A 21,960-nucleotide genomic window follows, 5' to 3' on the forward strand; every position below is an offset into this window, starting at 1 on the left:
TTTTATGACATTTTTTCTGCTTTGCTTAGAGTGGACTAGATAATTATCAAGCATTGCCAGAAAAATCATGCTAATTTTCACATGACTGGTTTACATAGGTATATTATTGTTTTATGCAACCAATGTGGATTAGTTATATGAGAGCTTATATCTGCTCTACTAGTGTAACAGCTGAAGCCCTAAGAGCTTGGACCACTGCCAGGGTAGTGATTTACAATAACCAAACCTCTCTTTTCCATGTCTATCTGCATAGTTCAGGTTGCACATAACTCACTGGCTTGATGAGGAGGGTAAATTTGCTTTCAAAATAAATTACCATGCTGTGTAATGAACACCTCATGTGAATAAGCTGGTTTTGAAAGAGCAGGCAACCCATCTTTCAGAGTTGCATTGCAGTCTGCTAAATAGGGAGAGGCAAACATGGTGAAAATTGGGTGTGATTTAAATCTCTCAGGTGAGGGTTTACCAAGCTGGGTTATAAGAAGAAAATCATACTCACATGCACACACACACACACATATAACATTCTTTTACGCTCTCCATGACCTGTGTATTCCACTTGCACTGTATTGTTATGCCCTTGTTTCAAACCTTTCTCTAAATAAGCAAAAGACAGGACCTTGTTAGTGAGTTCAAAATATCTTTTTTTTTTTTTTCCTCAGAGCCAAGAGCTAGGTTCAAGGCTTGTTCTGTTCTTTCCTCTTTGTCTAAAAAAACTCCTGCTGCCCTATCCATCAGCTGGCGTCTGTCCTGAAGCACCACAGACACATCTCTATCCAGCAGACCAAAGCCTTGAATGTCTAGAGCTGTCTTTTCTTTCCACAGCCAAACAAAAGCCCCGTGCAGCCCCTAGCTAAGAGGTGGGAGGAGGGAAAGGGAGAGCTAAGCCTTGACTCCATTTAGGCTACGTGACTTCAGCTGGCCAGGAGCATGTCCAGCACGGCCACGGCTGCGTGACGGGGCACTTGGGGGTGCTGAGCAGGGTGCTCAGCCCCAGCAGGGGCCATCCCCACATCAGGGGCCACGTTTGGATCTCTTCACCCTCTCTTATCATGTCTGTGGGGCAGGTGATAGGAAAGAGATGGAAGCTCCTGAGGCAGTTGCCTTGTCTTCTTCGACCCATGGAAGTCCATCCATGCCCACTGTCTTCTGTGAAGGAGCACCAGGAGAATCTTAATTAGGGCTGCAGGGAATTCAGTGCTGCCACCTTTTTGGATAAGTCCTTTGCAGCTTAGTGGAAGTTAGATCATGTTATTAGATCCATAGCAGGAATTTATTTTGCTATTGAAAGTCTTTCAAGGCTTCTGTGTATAGAAGAGCTCTTGAATTCAGTCAGATTTCAGCACTTTACCATATTTCAAGTCTTGCTTCAGAGATGAGGAATGCTGAAAGAAACGTACCCAAGCCAAAGGCTGGACAATGATTTGAGAGAGTTCTAATTATGAATCTCTCCCACAAATAACATACAGCTTCTAGAAACTTGCATTTGAGATGGGGTAAGAATATGCTTCAGATGAAACATTTTGCATAAAGGGGCATCATAAAAATTAATGCCTTTTAACGGACTAGGAAAATGTGGAGATGAAAAAAATCTGACTAGGTCTCCATAAAGAAAGAGTTTGGTGACAAATCTGAGTGGGATTTTTAGGGAAATAGAGTTTTCTCACACATTTTAGATAAATAACCCTCCTACACTTAATGATCCTCCTTGTTAATGAGGCACCCTGTGATTTACACCCTGGTAAGTGCTAGTTAATAGACTAACATATGCACATACACAACAGAGGAAATGAAAATCCTGGAAGCCCAGTATGGGACAAAAATACTCCTGGAACCAATACATGTGAAAAGTGCTGCAATAAAAGACAATTTGGAAAAGAAAAGTAGATTGAAAAAAGGAAGTTTGGGTAACAGAATTACAGAATTGTTCAGTGAAATCGAGTCTGGAGAGGACCGTGAAAGGCTCTTGCAAACCTAGGCAAATTAATAACCTGATGGCAGATTACACTTGATAGAGGCAGATGGAATAATTATAACACCTTTGCTGGAATCATTATAACTACTCAGTACACCCTGTAGGGTCTTGAATGAAGTGTGATTATTCTACAAGGCAGCCTGGATGCCACAGAAAGTAGCTTGGCTCAGGTCAGTTCCACACTCAGCAAAGCAGACAGTCTATGCTTACATTTAGGAGTACAGCCCTCCATCCACTGAGTCTACTTCTGTCCTTTATGGAGTGACACGGGGAAGGATGTGAAATAGGTACATCTAGTGTGAGTGAGAGCAGCAGTGCCAGGGCAACACATGCCTCTGAAAGGCCTTGCAGAGCAAGTTATATCTTTTTTTCTTCATTTATATGATGAAATCCACTTTGGAGTGTCTGTCAGAGACCCTGGTAAGGAGGATCCTTTGGAAAGGTGTTGTCAAAGAGCAAAGGACAGACAAAGAGGCAAATGGTCCCTGAGCCTATAGCTCAGACTGACACAGGTGTGAGCTTTGTTGTCTTGATGGCATGCTTCATGCAGTGATTTAGGAAAGACTTATGAAGATTATCTCGATGAGTTTAGGCTTCTCTTTTGTCCCTTCTTGTTCTTCTTCCAGGAAAAGGACCAAGCAGAAAAAAAAAATATTGTTAACATCATTCCAGAAAAATTATGGTGGTTTATTTGCTAGCTCCATGGTAATATTGAAAAGTAGAAATAGGTCTGGAAAGAGAAAATTAAAAACAACTGAAAAAATCCCATTTAAGCAGAGAAACAGCAAGAAAATCTTGTATAAAACATTTGTGGTATAAAAGACTTAACATTATAAGCAGACTTTAAATATAAGAGCTACAGGGATATGCAACTGTCTTCCAAAACAGAAGAGTCAAACTTAGTGGCATCTGGCTGAAGTCTAATATATTCATGCATAGAATGCTCCTGCCCTACAGTGGGTTACTTCAGATTCCAGGGTATGTTTTGCTATGGCCCCTAAGACTGGAAGATGGGGTTTATCTCACTGAGCTGGGAAACTGCCCCTTGTGTTCACAGAGGTGACAGAGAGATAATCTATCAGATAACCCTTTTTCAGTGCTCCATGTTACACTGAGAAGGACACTTGCAACATAATCCTAAGGAAGAAAATGTTAAAACCAGTAAAGGAAATAGTTCTATACTACATGTATTTTAACTTCAGAATCCACAACCACTGGAACTCCACAGCTTCTCTCACCATTTTTCATTTACAAGTAAATCCAGACATGATAAGCTGCTCCAGTAATGTATTGTAGCACTGTCTGAAGATTAAAGAGTGTTTTAGAGAAGAAAGTGGTTCAAGATGAGCAATCAGAACAGTAAAGAAGGTATTTTGTACTTCATTCTGCAGTTTTTGCTTGTAGAAAATCTTCCTTTTCTGGATCATCACAACTCAAAGTTGTAGCTTAATCCTGTGAATTGACAGTCACTAATGAAAAAGCCATTTTTCACCAGCAGAGCTTATAGCTATTTCCTAAATAGTTGTTTCTAGCTGACTACACTAAAGCTCTTTCAGCTAATGATATAAATGTGTCACTAATGAGGTTTTGATGGAATTTGGAATTGAGTTCATTTGAATACTTACCTCCCCCTGTAAGTACAGGCTTGCTTATTTACCTGCCAATAGGTCTCTGTGCTTTTGGAATTTGATCATCTGTATATATGAAGACCAGGCACTCGAACATTATTTTATTGCAGATCTTATAGCTTTAGCAAAATGAAACAATTGCAGATTTCTCTGTTGCTCAGATTTCTCTGCAGCTGTGAGCATCAGCTGTGAAAGCATCACAGGAGCACGGTGGGAACAGGCTTTGTTTCAGGGATTAAATCTAAATGCAGTACAGAGTTACATGGGTTTGTAATGGATTGATACAGGGTTATTATGGATAATATTTATTTAGACAAGTCGAAAATGTTTAACACAAAGGCATTTTCAAATGGAAATGGCAAAGCATAGTTTATAAATGCACAGGCTAAAATTATGTGTAATTTCAGTGAATGGGAAAGACTGAATAGCAGACAATTGCCTGTGGGGGGTTTTACAGTCCTAACTGACAAAGAGAATGTCTATACAGCACAGAGCATATAAATCAGCTCCATGGCTCAAAGAAATTATGGGATACATCAATCATCTGCTTTACAAATACGTAGTGAGGCACTCAGTCATTTGTACATCCATCACAGGTCTGTTCAAGTGCCACAGACTTAGTAAATTAATTGGACAAGTCAATATCAAAATCTAAAAACATGTTCTCCTTCTTTTTGAATGCTGGTTCAACACTACTGAAGATAATTAAAGTATTTCTTATTTTAAAGAAACTGTCAAGTGTTTTCCCTGAGGATAGCTACAGCTGGAAAATGATTTATTATTCTTTCCATGGGGTTTCCATAATACCTGAACTGGAAATTACATCCTTTTCTCTCTCTTTCTTAACTTTTTTTTTCTTTTAATATGGTTTTTATCTATCACCTTTTTGAGTCAGAGATTCAAATTACTTTGCTGACAGTCAACAAAATGAGAGAAAAGTATTCCTTCCTCCATTGGTGGTAGTAACCCCAAAATACACAGCAGAGTGGGTATGAGGAATCTGGGCCAAACACGGTCGACCAAATTTCTGTTTAATTTTGTTCTGTCATGCAAGACAGACAAAGCTCATTTCTGATTATCAACTGGTCAGCCACATGAGGCCAAGAGATTTTCCCACTAGAACTGAAGAATGTTCTGCATTTCTCCAGAATCCAGCTTCTGGTAATACTTAGTATCTGATATCAAAGAATACAGTGGACAAGACCAATAAAAAAAGCAGTTAGTTTGAAAGAATTTTTTTTTCCCCAGTCAGTCAAATGCTGTGCTGGATTCCTTTGGTCTACAAAGGTTCTATTTAGCAGGCACAACTGGAGTTGCTCTCCTCAACTAGAGTTTGATTTTAATCTGTTTATTGCCCATCTTGTAATCATTGCTTCAGCTCATTTTGAAGATAATTCCATGCTTCACAGTAGATAAACAAAGGAGTCTGCTGCGTTGTGTGACAAGGTCATAAAAACAATCTGACAGGCAATTGATGCTTCTCTCTTAAAGAGTAACAGCACTACAGATAAAACAAACTCTTTCATATATGTGTTGTTAAGACCACATACAGACAGCTAAAGATTAGATCTGCAAAGCAGCTAAGGGCATGCCCTGGGCAGTTTGTGTCCACCCCTCCCCGCCAAAAGACATTGTATGGCCTGCCTAGACTGTGATTTTGAGTATTGACACGGGCTGGTCTTGCATGGCCTTTCTCTCTAAAGAAATTAATCCCTGACCCTGAAACATGTTTCTTAGAGAAAACTTAGTTTCTTCCTCTGGCTACTCTGTGCCTCCGGATGTGTCTACCCCTGGAAGTCTCAGACCAGACAAGACTCCCAAAGTGCCTTAGTTGGTGCTAGTAGTACAGTGAACAATTTTTTTTTCTCATCTTAGCACTGGAGATGTTACATTTCTTTGCAGTTTATAAATAGGTATCACCATTTTTCTGTCTAGAAAGTTCCAGATAACCTCTTATGTACAATTTTCCTCTTTGCTCAAAGAGGTTATAATTGGTCAAGAACTCCATTGAAAACTCATGTGTTCTGTAAATCCTATCATATTAGTCAATACAGTGCCTGCTGCTCATTTACGGTAATTTAATGGAATCCACACCCCAGGACTCCTCAGTGTCTCTTCCCTTAATACAGTGTGCCTGCTCTATGTCTAATTTTGTGAAATCTTTTCATCCTTCTGAATAGTTAGCTCAGGATGTCCTAAAAGAGTCTCTGTAATGCACTCTCTAGATTTGACAGATGCATGATAAATCAACTTTTTTGACCATTTGCATTAATGGAAATATAATTATTTCCAAAGCAGCAGTGCAGCTGCATGAAGACTTTGTTTGGCCTATACTGTATGAAACCATATTAACATTTACCTTAAAAACAAATATAAACTCTGCTCAGGCTCAAAACAGTCACACTCTCTCCAAATTATTTTGGAGCCTTACTAGAAAAGACATCATTGTTTTTAAAATCCCGTGGTACCTTTGCATAAGTTGAAGAATTAATTTCATAGGGAAAAAAAAATCAAATATTCCTGAGACAGAGCTTAGGGGAATTGTGGGGTGGGTGTCATCTCATCTGATGTCTATAAAAGTCATACGAATCTGGAAGCAGAAGGAGTCAGGCCCATAGGAATTCCATCGATTAGAAATGAATTTTTTTGCAGATAAGTAAACAAAAAAAAAAACATAAAAAGAAAAACCAAAAAACATACAAATGTGTTAATTCCAATAAACGTTTGACAAGTGGTGTGCCAGCACTTGATAACATCTGCTTTCTGGAGCAGAGTCTATTGCCTACAGTTACATGATTAAATTTTGCACACACCCAAGCGCTTCAGAACAGTGCTAAGCAAGCAAATAGAAAAGACAAAAAGAGGTTAGATTTATTTCTCTGAGCCATGAAGAAGGATTAAGAATGGTCTTGAAGAGGATGTGGTAGGATCCACTCTTGCCCTTGAAAGATAAGCTGAGGGAGAGGGGGTACCTCCCACATTTAATTACTGAAAGTGTGAAGTGGAAATCTGAGAACTACCATTTTGATAACTGTCAAATCTGTTAGGTGGGGAAGACAAACACCTTTTCTATTCCCAAAGCTCTTCTAACTACTAGTCGGTAAGCAGCTTGTTCGGGTGAAAATGGAGGATACTGTGAACGCCTCCTTTTGCAGCTGCATTACTGTTAGAGCACACGTAAAACCCTGTAGCTTGCTTGAGCCTGGGCAGCCTTCCTGAAACCCCTTATTGGAGTATTAAGGGGTTGTGGGATGAAGTGCAGATGAGAAGGAAAGCTACAGTTCCTGCCTGCTTCCTAAAGGTCTCATTCTTGAGAGTGGCCAAGTTTTGCCATCAGGTCTATTCCAAGCAGACTCATGGAAGGCAAGAGAAACAGATTTGATTTCTATAGGTTGGAAGCACCTGTCAAAAGTGGAGCATTTGTTGACAGGCTTGGTCTATTAGATAGAAACAGGGACTGATGCTCTTGAGAAACTTTTCAAAAGCCACTCTTAAAAGGCAGGAGTTAGATAGCTGATGCTGATATTTCTCCCTCGATTGTCAAGATACTGGCTGTTGTTACTGTGAAGCACCTAGTGCTACTGAAGAGGTACCTGCAGAGGTTCCTATACATCTAGAGTTACAGATTATACCCTAGAAGGTTGATGTCTAAAAGCTAGCTTTCATTAAGATGATGATGATGTTTGGTTTCTTAAGGATTTTTTTTTTTTAATCCAGCCCGCAGGAATTGAAGCTCTTTGAGAGATAAAGATATTTTGGCTTAAAAAGCTGTCCTTTCATCAAAACAATTCCCCAAGCCCCAAGATACATTTACTGAAAGAAAAATATAGCTACATGCAAAGCCAAATGCATACAGAAATGCAACACAATCCTTTTTTCTACATAATAAATGACAGCTACTGAGGGAATGGCTACAGATGAAAAGAACAAACTAGCTTTCTTTTCAAAGCACCAAAGGGAAACACATGGAACAATGAAACTGTTGAGTAAACTCTGTCAAGATAAATATCGTATATCTGAAAAAAAAAGTACCTTTAAAATCCGATTACTATAATTGGAAGAATTTCAGACATCTGTGTACTTCAATCACCAGGGTTTTTTTGGTCAAAATTGGAAGTCCAGGGTTTTTCTGTTTAGTTTTGTTTTCATATGCCTCACTGAAATGTTATAAGGTTTTTAGTTCCAGCTGTCTCTGACGGTGGCTTTTGTTTTTCAAATTCAGCATGTCATATTATATTTCTAATTTTTCAAAACCAGCATTTGATATCAATATTTGGATTGATTTTGAACATTTATACTGCCGAAGTTCCAGCCTGATAAAGCACTGCTTAATACTTTCTACACTCTGTAGTTTTGGGGTGGACTCTGATGATCAGGATCTGGGAATTCATCCCTAGAAGGCATAGATACACAGTGAAAGATTTTTATGCTCAGGTAGTTCCTCCATCACAACGTGGCTCTTCCAGGGTCCTGTGCATTGTAGGCACAACTGGAAGGAAAAACTCAACTGCAAATCTGTCATTTCTTGCGCTAGGTACAGCCACTGCCACGGTTTCAGTCCAAGGCTTTGTCTGCTTTTGGTGGGGCATTTCACACCCAATTGAGAAGACAATCTAATCACAGACCTGGCTCCTCCTTGCCCTCTTAGACTTGCCCGTGGTGGCAATGTTTGCAATCTTTGGCTCCTTTGTCGTCTTACAGCTATGGAATTGCTGCAGTAGTCTGTGAATCTGTGTTTTTACCACATGCTGAAATCTGTACTGAACCTAAGCTTGCCCCAGTCTATAACTGCAGGAGCACAGGAAAAAGGCAGTTTGGACACTCTCCAAGCCTCTGGCTGCAAAACTCAGATTGTATCCCTGCCGTGGATGCCATTAGCAGCCTGATTTCATTCCAGGAATACTGAAAAGACTGGAAATAAAACATGTAGGAATATTTGTGGATATATAAGCCTATACAGCTTTCTTTATGAACTGTCAGCAAATCTTAGGAGGACGTTGTTCCTTTAAGTTTTGCAAAGAGCTTTAACGGGGAGGGGAAAGGTCTGGTGCCTTCATAGAACATTTGTCAATATTATTTTTCTTTCGGTGAAGCTGCTGTGTGTGCTTAGGTTTGAATTTTCAGTGTCTTGGCAGCAGTCTTGTGGTGAGGCTGATGGTAACAGACTTGCTCAATTCTGTCACAACCTCAAAATCTGTTTGGCTCTAACCTGATTGTTGCCAGTGTTGGGTGGGTTGTGCTCATATTCTATCATTCCACTAAGAATGCTGTCTCAATTTCTTTGAGGGAGAACCATAGGTTCTTCTTGGACCAAAGCCACAATTCATAAGTCAATTAATCCCACTGATGGTCTTAGTGATAAGGATGGACCACTGCTTATGTTGCATCTGCTTTAAAGTTTTGTTGACAGCTGGAAAGGAAAAGACCTACATGCTGAATAAATTTTTTAGAGCAATGTAAAAACTGAATCTCTGACTCTAACTACAAGGGGGAACTTTCTTCAGAGATCTGTAGATATGATCCAGCATTCCCACATCTGATTAGGTAACTGAGCGCAAGCAAATACTTGTACTTTGAAAGCAGGAGCAACTGTTTTTCAGACTTGCAGTGACTGTTGACACTTACAGGTGTGTTAAATATTTTCCTATTTAACAAATCCCATTTTTCTTGATGCTGTGACTAGAGATAAAATGAATTGTAAGAGAAAGTATTAAAACACATCTGTCAGTCATGTTTTAGTGCTTTTATGATTTGAAATAAGCAGTGAAATATACATTGTTCTTTCCTTACTTATCAAAACACATGGCTAAAGACAGTTCACAACAGCAGAGGCTAAGGACCAACAACATGCTCAGTGGAATTGCAAGCAGTTGGATGTTTAACATTTAACTTCTGGCCAGCCCTTTTGTGCAAGATCAAGTCTTGTAAACGATGACAGCATCAAATATCAAACTGTCAAATGTTCAGAACTAACACTGTTTGCAATTGCCAAGCCACACTGCAAGGACCATGCAGGCCCTATTATTCCTTCCTTAGTACCTGCATTGTGGATTGCAAAATTTGCTTTAAATCTGATTTAAACCAGGTTTCAGCCAAACTGGATATTGCTGCATGGCTGACCCTTGCAAAACCATCCATCTAGAAAAGAATGATGTTCATACAGAACTTTATGGCTTAAGTCCCTCTATTTTTTGGGTGGAATGAAGTTTTAGAGCTTCATTCTACCCAATGAACTGCATGAGTGACCCAGCCACTTTTGTCTTCTGTCAGGAGAGCCAGAAGAAACCCACTGATAAGAGCTAATCACACCCCTGACAGGTGTGATTAGCCTATTCTTTTAAGTAATTTCAGTGTCTCTACCTGAAGTGGTGAATAACAATCACTGCCCTCATTATCAGGCCAGCATCACTCCACCTCCAACACCTCTTGCAAAATATGGGTGTAGAATAACATGGGCTTGTCATAGTTGCAAATGATTCCATTTCAAGTTTTGCACACACCCAGCATACAACAGTGACATTATTTAGACATTCATTTACATCTCCTATACAGCTTTGCTTCATTTCTTCCTCTGAGCATTCATGCAACAACCATTGCAACCGTAAATGAACCTAAGAAAAAAGTACAGATCTTGCTAATTTATTTTCTTTCCCTGTAGATATTTGTAACAGAGGTCTCTGCATCACTCCTGAAGGTAGAGTGAGATCTTTCATTGTTTTAAACAGAGAACAAGACTATTTATTCACTATGTCACTGAGTTGTCAGAAATTAATGGAAATATGATTTCAAGTATAGCACAGGTAGACAATGACTCTCCAAAACCATTTTGCTTCTAACCAGCCTCATTTCCTTTCCATTTTCAGGTCAAATGATTCCTTAGCAGGGAATAAGAAAGGGAGAATGATCAGGCACTTTAAAAAGAAAGGGTCAAACCTAAGTACAGTAGACAATCTTTTCTGGTAATAATATGTTCTTGACCTTGGTGTCACAGGACTGAACTGCAGTATTATGAAAATATCAACACTTTCCAGTTAGTAGGAGATTGAAGCTGTCCCTAGAGCAAGTGACATTTGGCTTCCTCAGGGTGTGTATATCTCAGGCAATGGAAATGCAGCAGGGCAGTTGGTGAGTGCACCCACTGTGCACTTGCTGCTGGTAGGTCTGGGTACATTTCAGCTCCTCCTGCAGCCTCACCTTCAGTTCTTCAGTCAAGCCTATCTGCCCTGTATGAATAAGTTTGTGTTCCAGACAAGATTAAAGGATGTGCCAGCCAGCACCCTTGTACACAGGGAGAGAGATGACTGTAGGGAGCTCCCCTCCACTGCCACCATAGACACTGCACAGGGCTAGGGGACATAAGAGGGCTTAGGCTATGGTGGCATTTGTAGTGGAAAAAGAAGCCTGGTGAATACCAGGAAGATTTACAGGTCTTACAGAATCCCTCAGGTAAATTGCTTCTGATTTTCTCAATGGCTGTAAATCTCAGCTGACTCAGTGTGGACCCTGCACACATCAGAGCCATTATCCTTTACCTCCTCTCACCAAGCTGCCAAGACCTAGAGCTGTACTACAACAAAACTAATTGTCCAGGGACAAATTTAGCCCTTTTCCTGAGTAATTCACCCCTGTTTCTGAGCAAATCCTATGTACATGAAGATTTGAGGGCTTATTAATCCTATTGGCAGGATTTCAGATCCACTGTCTCGCTTAACCAAGTTTCAGTACCTTTGTATCTGAATACATGGCAGAACTACAAGCCTTGGAAAAAGGGTCCCCAAGTGCTTGATGAGCATCAAGAAAATAGGCAGAAAAAAAGGACTTCAAAGTTGGTATAAACCCCACTGTATGTGTAAACTGATTGTCATACTTATGTAAGAATGCATTAGGGGATATCACTTCATCATGAAAATGAATTGGAGGATTGGAAAATAAAGCCTATTCCAGATTCTTTGAACTGAGATTTGAGTTTGAACAAATCTTCAAACTCTTTGTTATTTAGATTTTCCATCTGTAAAATTGAGATAATTATCCATTTAATCCTTAGGCTCAGTACTTCAAGATGCCACATATTATCAATTTTCCCTGCCTCATGGAAGGCATACATCACTGCATGAATGGTCACTGGTTTTATTTCCTCCCACATACAGAAAAATACTGAACAAAACAATATTGCAACCAGTTTTCTATACTAGTGCCTAGGACAGAATGAGGATATAGTCTAGAAGGTCTGCAAACTGCCTACACAATAAGCACATTTAGTATCTGAAGCAAAATCCAGTCATATCTTCTCCCTGGCAATAGGTGCTGTGTGACTGAACAGCCAGAGAGCAATTATCACTGTGGGCAGATTTGATTGTTGCTGAGACATCTCACTCGTTCATCCATGGAAAAATGCTCCTTGCCCAGGCCAGAAGCAATTGAAAGCAAGCTGGGAGCATGCAAGGTTCATTGATTATTTCTGAGGGTTTACAAACCATGGCAGAGAATTAGTTCAGGCAGAGTAGGAACTGACACCAACATTTGTCCAAATCTTTAACCAAACCTGCAGTGAATTCAGTTAACATTCACTTTCCTGCATTAATTGTTTGTAAATGAGAGTGGGATAATGTGCAAGGGAAAGACTTAGCTCTGGTTAGAGATGGCAAGGACCAGAAAATACAGTTTTATGACACTTTCAGTCTGATTCCTGGGAAACAAGGAAGTATAGCCTTGGAAGGTATCCACAGCTCTGAGGGACATGTGAACATGCTCTGGGAGCTCTGCCCACTCATCATGCCTTGTTCATTGTGAGTGTTGTGTCAGCTCCACATACAGATACATTTTTATGCCACTGTTTACTTAAGAGTTAAATTCAATGCAAAATTATTTCAGGCACTTTTTATAATTTTTATTATAGCATACAAAGCATTAGTTTCTTTGTGACAATAAATTGTAATCTTTAGTTTGACCTCCTTAAGTCTACATAAAAAGAAAAATATAACAATAAGTCCCAGTTTTGGATAGTCTAGACATGATCTCTCTTTCTATTACACCTTGTCTAATTTTGGAAAATACAGACAATGTTTTAATTAAATTGGAGCTTTTTTTCTGAACTTGATTTAGGATATAGGTACATATTATTGTGAGTCAACTGGAAGGGCTCAAATTTATAGCTCTGTTTGCTACTTTGTAAGAACTGTGTGTGTTTCTTCCTTGTGTCAAATGCAAGATTGTTTAATCCTGGATGAGAGTGCCACAATGACTTCATCAAAAATGAATCTGAGAGGCAACTTGACCATGGTCTACAAACATCTTCCTGATGGAGCAGCTACTTGTAATACAAAGCTCTTCAAAGAGAAGATATAAAAGCATCCTGTGACGGGAAGATCAAGCAAAAGCAATCAATAAGGGAAAAAGTGGAAAAAAGGTTGAACAAATAACTCATAGATAAGGAAAGGTGGATTTTACATCACTGGAAATCCTGAAGTTCAAATCAGGCATAAAATGCCAGGGGTGGGGTGGGGGTGTGAGGTAGCAATAAACCTGACAAGATTCTGTAGCCAAATTATGCAGAATATCGGACAAGATCGTTGTACCATCTACTTTGACTCTACAGTTAGGTCCCTGAATTTCCACTCCATTCAGCATTGTCTGATCTCAAGATTTTTATTCAGTCCCATGGGACAAAACACAGATACAAATCTGAACCCAAAGTCAAAGTCTTTCAAAATCTGAGGCTAGAAAGCTTGGCTCTCATATCTTGGCCTTAACAAATTTTTAAACTAGGAGAGAAAAATGTAGCTTTTAAACAATGTTCTATTCAATGCTTTTATTTCCACCATCTGACATAAATAAAGATGTTAGCTGTTTTGTAATGATCAGTCCAAATAACACTTATATGCATTATTTGAACTAGTGTAGTTCTATTGTGGAAAAAGCACTGGTGAAATTTCGCTGCTGCTTGTTGTTCCTTGACTTTATTTTCTCAAGAGGAAGGATTCTTTCACTGACTGAACAGGTGATATGGCTACATCATGCTGTACATTCATAATGAATTGCTGTCTGATGCAGCATTTACACTGCTCTGCATGTTTGCAGTTTCATTGTTCCCAGGACCCTGTCCCGTAAACCACAACACAGTCCTTCCTCCTGTTACATCAACCAGTCCCATTCAAACTGATCTGGCTCCCAACATCATCAAATTCAACTCTGGTTTGCACTGTTGAAGGCAATGAATCACAAAAGCTCTGATTCACAGAGTGTTGTTCAGTTATGACCCTGAGCTTGGCTTTAGGCTGGGATAAGGTCCTTGGTTCAAAAACACAGTTAACCCAGTGCCAATTCAGTTAGCCCAGTCTGTCCTTCTGCAGAAAAATGCATCTTCTGTCCCCTGGCAAAGATCAAGAAACGTCTAGAAGAGGGTTATGTTGTTATGTTTTTGCAGGCTAGATGTGAGCTACTCCAAATAACTTGGACTTATACAGATTAGCTGTGAGTTTTACAATATCTTATGCATCTACTAATGCCATGAGATCTTTGTAGTCTGCTTTAACTGAGTTTTTAGTCCACCAATAATATCTGTTTCTCCCCTCCCTGATAATCTTAATTGAAGAAAACATTGCCACAAATAATAAGGTTTCTCACAATTTGACAACTGTCAAGGCAAAAGCATGATATTTATTGAAAATAAAAGTTGGAGTCTGAATAAAATAATGCTTTAATGAAATGAGGACACTTTTTCCAATAACTAACAGCAATGCTCAATACTTTTTTGTTATACAGCAAAGATATGATAGGAATTTATTTGAATAAATCAGTAACAAGTTGAAGAACTTTATTGTTTTCAGTCTTGATGATTTTTCATAGAAGACCATCCTTCAGATCCCGCTGGGGTATCTATATTGTAGCTGTCCCACAAAAAAAAAAAAAAAAAAAAAAAGTATTTTTCACAAGTAGAAAACTCTCTTCTCCTGAGAGATAAATAAAGACACGTCCTGCCTTTGCTGCTCTGTGTGTTTATGGCAGCAATAGTCCAGGGAGCTGTGCTGGCAGCTATGGGTACCTGCAGCTCGCTGTTCCCAGGACTGGCACCCTTTGCAGAGATGCTGTGCAAGGATGCTTCACTGTGTGGAGAAACACAGAGCTTGGAGAAACATCATTGCAGCACATGAAATGGCTTTCTCTCAACTTTGCAGCTCACCTGATTATGGCTCTGTGACACAGCACTATCAAACCCAGTCCGAGTCATGGCTGTTTATGGAAATATGCATCACTGCTTTTTCCATGCAGGGGAAGAACTTAGACTTCTCACAATTTTTCAAACAGCTATGTAAACTTCTGAATATTCTTTCATAGGCAGGCTGGGAGAACCTGCTAGTAAGAAGCCTGTAGCCATGTCCTGCTCAGATTCCAGACTCAACAGGGGTTCTTGCTTTGGACACCAGCATGGGGACATCTGGTCTATTCTCATTTCAGAAGCTGCAGATGACTGTGGCCACCAGCAGTGGTGACTGCCTTTCCTAGGCACTAGGCCCAGTGGTGGTGGTCTTGGCAGATGTTTTGGACTTTCACTCAGACAACACCACTGAGACTTCAGCAGCACTGAAGCAGTCATGCCAAGAGAAGTGTGGATGGCTCCCATTCATTTCAATGGATAACTGGCTGTTATGACTGACTGCAGAAGTTTTAGCCACCAACTTTATGACTCTTTTAAGTTTAGGTGAGCATTTCATAAACACAATCCACAGAGCTAATGCATCCTTGGCCCTATTACATTCTGATGTTGTCCTCATTGGAAGAGATTGTCTACAGGAATGAAAATGTAAATCCAAACACATTAACTGTCATAATGAATTCAGTGACTTATTTATATAATTGGGAACCTCAAGCAAAACCAGGATATTCATTGTCATCCCAGTGGCAAAAATATGCTGGATCCTGAGGCTGTGTCTTGCTGAATAAGGTAGATCCTCTACAGGACTCCAGAAAACAGCAATGAAAGTAGACAGTTTAATAAATGAGTATCCTTTTGTATCAATGAGCAACATCTTTTCTTTCTAATACAAAGCAGTTTTGGTATTTAGTCTAGATAATATATTCTGCTTCCACTGTTGGTATTGATGTCCTTTCAAGTGAACAGAATATGAAGCCAATAATAAGCTCTTGCTGTTAAGATGTTCAGCAGTAAAATAATTAACAATGTTGATGTGTAAATTAGGTTTCAGAGTTTAAATTGCCTTTGCAAACCACATTTCTCTGGCTCTTGGTCCAGCAGAGCAGGTGAGGACTGGCTGAAAGCTAAACAGCAGCAATCCCTCTACCAGCACATGCATAAGAGTCACAGGTCACTTTTAGACCAGAAGTGCTACCTGCCTTGTTAACATTGTTATTTAAAGAGTATTGTGTCTTTAAACTGTCTTCATTTTTCATTTTTTGGTGCTCTCCACCTCTGGCACCTTGCTGTGTGCAGTGAAGAAATATGGACCCCACATCACAGCAAAGGAGGAAGCAATTTCCTCAGGTCACAGCTCCTTTGGGGCTCCCACAATCACAGAATCATAGGATGGTTTGGGCTTGAATGGACCTTAAAAAATCATTTAGTTCCAACTCCCCTGGGATGGGCAGGGACACTTTACACCAGACCAGATTTCTTGGGGGCCCAGCCAACCTTGCCTTGAACTCTTCCAAGGATGGGGCACCCAAAACTTCTCTAGGCAACTTGTTCCCATGTCTCAACACCCCCACAGAAAAAAAATTCATGGTAATATCCAATTGAATCTATCCTCTTTCAGTATAAAGCCATTCCCTCTTGTCTTGTTACAGGATACCCTCGCAAAAAGTCCCTCTCCAGGCTTCCTCTTGGGCCCCTTTATGTACTGAAAGCTGCTATAAGGTTTCCTCAGAGCTTTCTCTTCTCCAGGCTGAACAACCCAACTATGTCTACTCACAGAGATCCTTGTATGAATGTCCCCAACCTTTCCCATCCTGGCTGCCATGAGAAAGATGAGTTTTTTCAGACTATCTCATGAAGTATTTGAATTTCAACAGCCTTTCCCATTCCTTTTCCTACATGAAGAATGGGTAGCCAATCTGCCTACCCTGTCTCTTTCCCAGCCTTTATTTTAGGGGTGGTCTCCAGGCTGAGGACACACCAAGAGGCATCACAGCTGAAAAGAACTGTGTGCCTAGGTCAAAAGGAGCAGAGAAGGAAGTGATGCAGTTGCTATTTTATTAAGCATTTATAAGACTGACATCCTTTTACTTTCTAAAACAAGAAAAAGCAGGATCATGCAATTAATGACATATTTGCCAAAAATATATAAAGTACTGAGTGTTAGCCAAAATCAGTACTTCAAGTTAAGTGTTGCTTGCATTGACATATGAACTTCTGACTTCTACTTCCCTTTATCTTCTTCCAATGACAGTGAGATTGGGGAAAACTCAAAACATAGTCTAGTGCTGTTAAACTCTGCTTCAGAGAAAGAGCTTCCAACAGGGTTTACCTCTTGAAAACCAAAATATGTAGTTTTCCACAGCTGATTCCTAGGACAAGGCTTAGTGGGAGCAGTCCCTCTCACCTGGGCTGTTGGTCTTTCAGGGTCCCATCGTTGGAGTACAAGAAATGAGGGAAGGGAGAAATTGTGCTTTGTGGGATGAAAAACCTGCTGGTTTATATACTATATTGTATGGATATTGTTTTATAGAATTGAACTACTGAATTGGGAGTATGTAAACATAATCCAGGAAAGCATACAAAAGAAACATTCTGCATACAATAACGTAGGGGCTCTTCTCAAAGCAGCCACAGGTTTTAAGAACCTCAACTGAAATGGAAGCATAGACATAAAAATGGAAGATGTGAATAAAGTGTCACTGTACATACAGATAACTCTCTAATTAAAGGAGAAAAAAAGTAAATTAACAAAATTATTGAAATGGATGCATTTCTTAGCAATATCATACACAATTCAAGTGGGCACTCTTAGTGCTAAAGGAGTTCCACCATCTATTTCAAAATAGGTTTCCAACCCATTCATGACACTTGTGTACCTGGTGTTCTCTGTGCTTCACAAGATGTAATGCTTTTACCTTCCATCCCTGCCGTGGAACACAGAAATGTTTCTGGCTCTGGCCCTGCACACTGGCACGCTCTGGAGTGTGGTCAGGTTGTTGTCAGGTCTGTGACTTCCTGGCATTAACCCGTGATGACCACACAAGGGTGATGCTGCTGCAGTGTTGGTGTCTGCTGTGAACCCTCCCTCTGTCAGCAGGAACAGACCTCACTCCCAGCCAGGGCTGCTCCTGGTCAATGGATACACCTGTGATTCAGGTCCCTTGATAAAAGCCCCAATTGCCTTTGCTTCCACATGGGGGAGGACACTGTGTTGCATGAGGTGAGGGAGAGACCTGTGAGATGCTCCAGGGGGTCATTGCTTTTAGTGCATTGTTCCCCTTCTGCTCTGCTCTTCTTTTGTATCAGTTTAGCATGAGTTTGCTTGCATGAGAGTCTTTCCATGTGCCCATCTGTACAACTTGACAGACTTTTACTTTTGTAAACTTTGACAGTGTGGCCTCTTGTTTTGTGGCGGGGTAGCCAAGTGTTTCCTCTTTTACTGGACTCCATTAAGTAACAGAGTGCAGGGTTTGCAGCTTTCGGCATCCAAAGTCTGAATAGTATTGCTCATGGACATTGTGGACACAACACTTCTGTCTTTGACACGGTGGCTCTGCCCATATGTACTGGTTTGTACATACAAAAAGATGTGCTTTTCTGTAAGGGTAGATCCAGGTTTAGAGTTTGCTTTTTCCTAAATGCTTTTCCCTGTGTTTTCTGAGCTTGTTTTTCTGGGCATTATCACAGTTCTGCCTGGAATGCAACAAACTTCCTCTCCTTCTCTCTCTTCATCTTGCACCTACTTTCTATTCCTTCTTTCCCACAGTCTGACTCTTTAATCAAGGAGTTCTACAGTAGTCAGAACAGTGGCTGTCCTGGATGTCTATTTCTTCCATACTATTCATCATGTGCTTATATGAATAAAGATAATGAGAAATATGCAATCCAAAGAGCGAGTCACCTTTTCAATGTTTTGCAATCCTGTGCATCCTCCAGACAGCTTCATGCCTGTTTACAGTGTGTGTAATGGGGGTGAAGTGCCATTTGAGTTGGGACTCTTTTGAATGAAAGTATTTCTAAAACTAACAACACAAACAGCACAACTGAAAACTCTACATAAGCAGCCCACCAGAGCTCCAGACCTATGCTGGCAAGCTACTCAACTTGTCAGGACTTCAGACTTTGAGAAAAGTGCATATGTATGAAGTAGTATTTAAGTTTTGATGCTGGTAAGAAAACTTCTGTCTTTGGACACCAGAACTCTTTTACCAAAAGCCAAAATTCCAGTGGGAATTCTATACCTTGTTCTTCTGCAGCACCTTATTTGCTGTTTGACTGCTGCTTCCTATGTTACTGCTGGATGCAGTGTTTCAGTAGGATGGAGAGCCTGGGAAGTACTTTGGGGCAGATCGGTGAGCAATGGTGTAATCTTGTTGACTGGCTTCACCCTCACACCCAGGTTATCACCCAAAAACAGCACCACTGAGGTCAGAGTTTTTATCAAAGTGGTGACAGAGGATAGTCACACTCCTAGTTCTCAGAATTCTTCCACAGCTCTGATTGAAATCGCATGTGTGAGTAAGAGAAGTCTAGAGGGCAAGCACTTAGAAGCAGTGCAATAGCAGAGATGAGGATGAAGTGTTAATCAGGAAGGGGAACAGGTGTCTGCAGATCCCACACTGGTGATATCCCAAGGATACGTGAAGGGATTGCACCTGTTCATCCCCTATACCAAATCTCTCCCCTGTTAAGGTTGTCCCTGCTGTGAAAAGCGGGCAAAGTAGCTCTCTGCAAACAGTTCTACACCAGGAGACAGACCCTCTGGGACCCTGCCCACCATTTCCTTTAACTTCCTCTACCTCTGCAGGGCCAGGGCAGGAGAATGGGGCTGGACCATCTGGTCCACAGTGTAAAATCAACACATATACTTTGAATGGAAAAATGCAATTCAAAATACAGTGACTCACAGGGCCCTTTTCTTTTCTGAAAGATCACAGTACCTCACACTTCATAACTTTAGCCCTGATTATAGAAACAGCTGGAGAGGGGCCTTGCACTGTCGCCTGAAATACGCACTTTAGATGGAAAACAATTTTGGTCTTAAGCGTTGTAAAGCAAAACCCACCTCAACAGAAAGCTCTCATGACCTGATGTATTCCCTCTGTGTTTTTCAGATGAAGGAGCCCCAGAGCAAAGGAGATTCACTGCCCAAGGCGGAGCCCAGGACCCTTTGGGGTGGTGAAGACACAGGTACGGGCGGTGTGCCGCAGGGCGGGCAGCAGGGCTGCTTTTGATGCGCCTCAATTCTGGGCTGAAGCGCTTTGTCTCCAGGCCAAGCTAAATTGAAGGACGTTTTTCATGTCAAAATGAGAGGCGGGCTCTCACCCACTGAGCGTTTGCTGGGCAAAACAACAACTGCCTCACTTGTGTGCATGGCTGCAGCACACAATGTGCAGCACACAGGCTCCAGAGGAATTATGCCATGACACAGTGAGGAGAAACAACAGAATTCCAGCAGGTCTGTTTAATGAGCTGTCAGACACGGTTCAGCATTGACCCGTGGTGTGAGCAGAGCTCTTGTTAGCTACAGCAAGAGTCCTGTGAACGCATCTGAGGGCAAAAAGTGGCCACTCAGTGACCCCTGTATGAAGGAGAACTGAGCTATGCACAAAGAGAAGCCTCAGTAGTTTTGGCATAGATAGAATAAATTATGTTGAGCTCACATGCGTTCTTCTTACTCTGTCTCCATTGGAGTTCTGCTTTTTTGGAGGGATGGGGAATTTATTTAGTGTATTTTGTTTGTCTTTATTTCCCTTTGCCTAACCATGAGCTTAGATATTATTTACAAATGGAAAGTATACCAGATTAACTTGGATTGTTGGTGCTGTGGTTAGATGACATGTCAGAACTGCATTTAAGCCAAGAAAAAAATTACCCCTAAAAATACCGTGACTACACAGGGCAAATGTTCCAGTAAACATAAACTGCTCCTAACATGACAGTAGATGTCTGACCCTGAGGCAGATTTCACTTGAAATTTTAGGGATTTTCTTCCTGCTTCCTTTGCCATTTTTGCAACTGTCCCTCTGGGAAAAATCCCAGAAGCCTCTGTCCCCATTAGGAGGAAATCTTTTTCTTCCTTGCTTTGATTCTGAATGCTTAATGCTCTTTGTTAATTCCCCTGACCTATAACCAGTCTTGGCTTCTATGCATAGACATTAAATTCTGATCTAGATGATAAACTTTTATGAAACAAGTTTAGAAATATATATAATTAGCTAAACACGCTCAGTCAGTCATGAGATCTCACAGGAGTGTGTGAATGTAGCAAATTACTCTGATTCCTAAGCAGTGGTAGCTATAGCTATAATGATTTGTGGTGTTTTCTTCTGCCTAAAGTGCACTAAACCAGTGATTACCCCACTATGAGCTACGTGTGAAGTGGAAGAGCTCTTAATGTCTTTTTCTCGCTCTTGCTCTCTCTTCACTACCATGTTATTGTCTTCTCAGTTAAGTCCACAGCTGGCTACAAGTGAAACCACATCTGGGGAATGACCCAGTTAAAAATACAGTATTTAGGCACCACTTCTTGGCAATGGTGATGAGACAGGGATGCTGGCTGCTCTTTTTTTTACCCATGTTAATTGGGTATCCAGGCTAATTTCAGTTAAAGAAGAAAAAGTGCTCACGGCTCTGGGACTTCATCCCAGAGTAGTTGAAATTTAAGGGCTCTTCTGCTAGGATAGAACTGCCAGTTGTAAAGATTACAATTTCATGCCCTTGGCATTTCTCAGTTTAATGAAACATCAGCTTTTTTCCTACTTTTCCCTCATCTTTTCCAATAAAGCCCTCTTTCCTGACACAAAAGCTAGCTCAATTAAAAATGTGATGAAAGTGCTGTAAAGGCACAGCTTGAAATTTGGCTTTGCAACTTAGAGAATTATTTTACATTTGATTTTTCTTTTAATGCATTAATTTATACACTACAACATGGTAGCAGATCAAAGGTCTAATAAAGCCCAATTGCAGTTAATATACCTGGCTCTCTATGTGTCATACGGAACTTGCACTAAGAAAGTAATGTAACATTCTTTATTGAAGGCATGGGAAGTCCTTCCAGATTTACCTGCAGGACAACCTTGAGCTGATCCTTCAGCCACTGGTGTCAGGCAGGAAACAGAACTCCATGGAGACTCAGATGCTGCAATATGGAAGATCTGTGATGACTTCACATTTAAAATTTTTTGTGAAAAATTGTGCTTCCA

General features: G+C 40.5%; 1 protein-coding gene across 1 annotated transcript in view; it reads left to right on the forward strand.

The window, feature by feature from the left end:
* LOC127059344 (translation initiation factor IF-2-like) overlaps positions 1-21,960 on the forward strand; it is a 61,621-nt gene that overhangs the window by 25,774 nt on the left and 13,887 nt on the right. Inside the window, exon 3 of the mRNA XM_050971884.1 lies at positions 19,870-19,945. Coding sequence (XP_050827841.1) covers positions 19,870-19,945 — 76 coding nt within the window. The remainder of the gene's footprint in view (positions 1-19,869; positions 19,946-21,960) is intronic.

Source organism: Serinus canaria, chromosome 3 (genome assembly GCF_022539315.1).
Source record: "Serinus canaria isolate serCan28SL12 chromosome 3, serCan2020, whole genome shotgun sequence".
Classification (NCBI taxonomy): Eukaryota; Metazoa; Chordata; class Aves; order Passeriformes; family Fringillidae; genus Serinus; species Serinus canaria.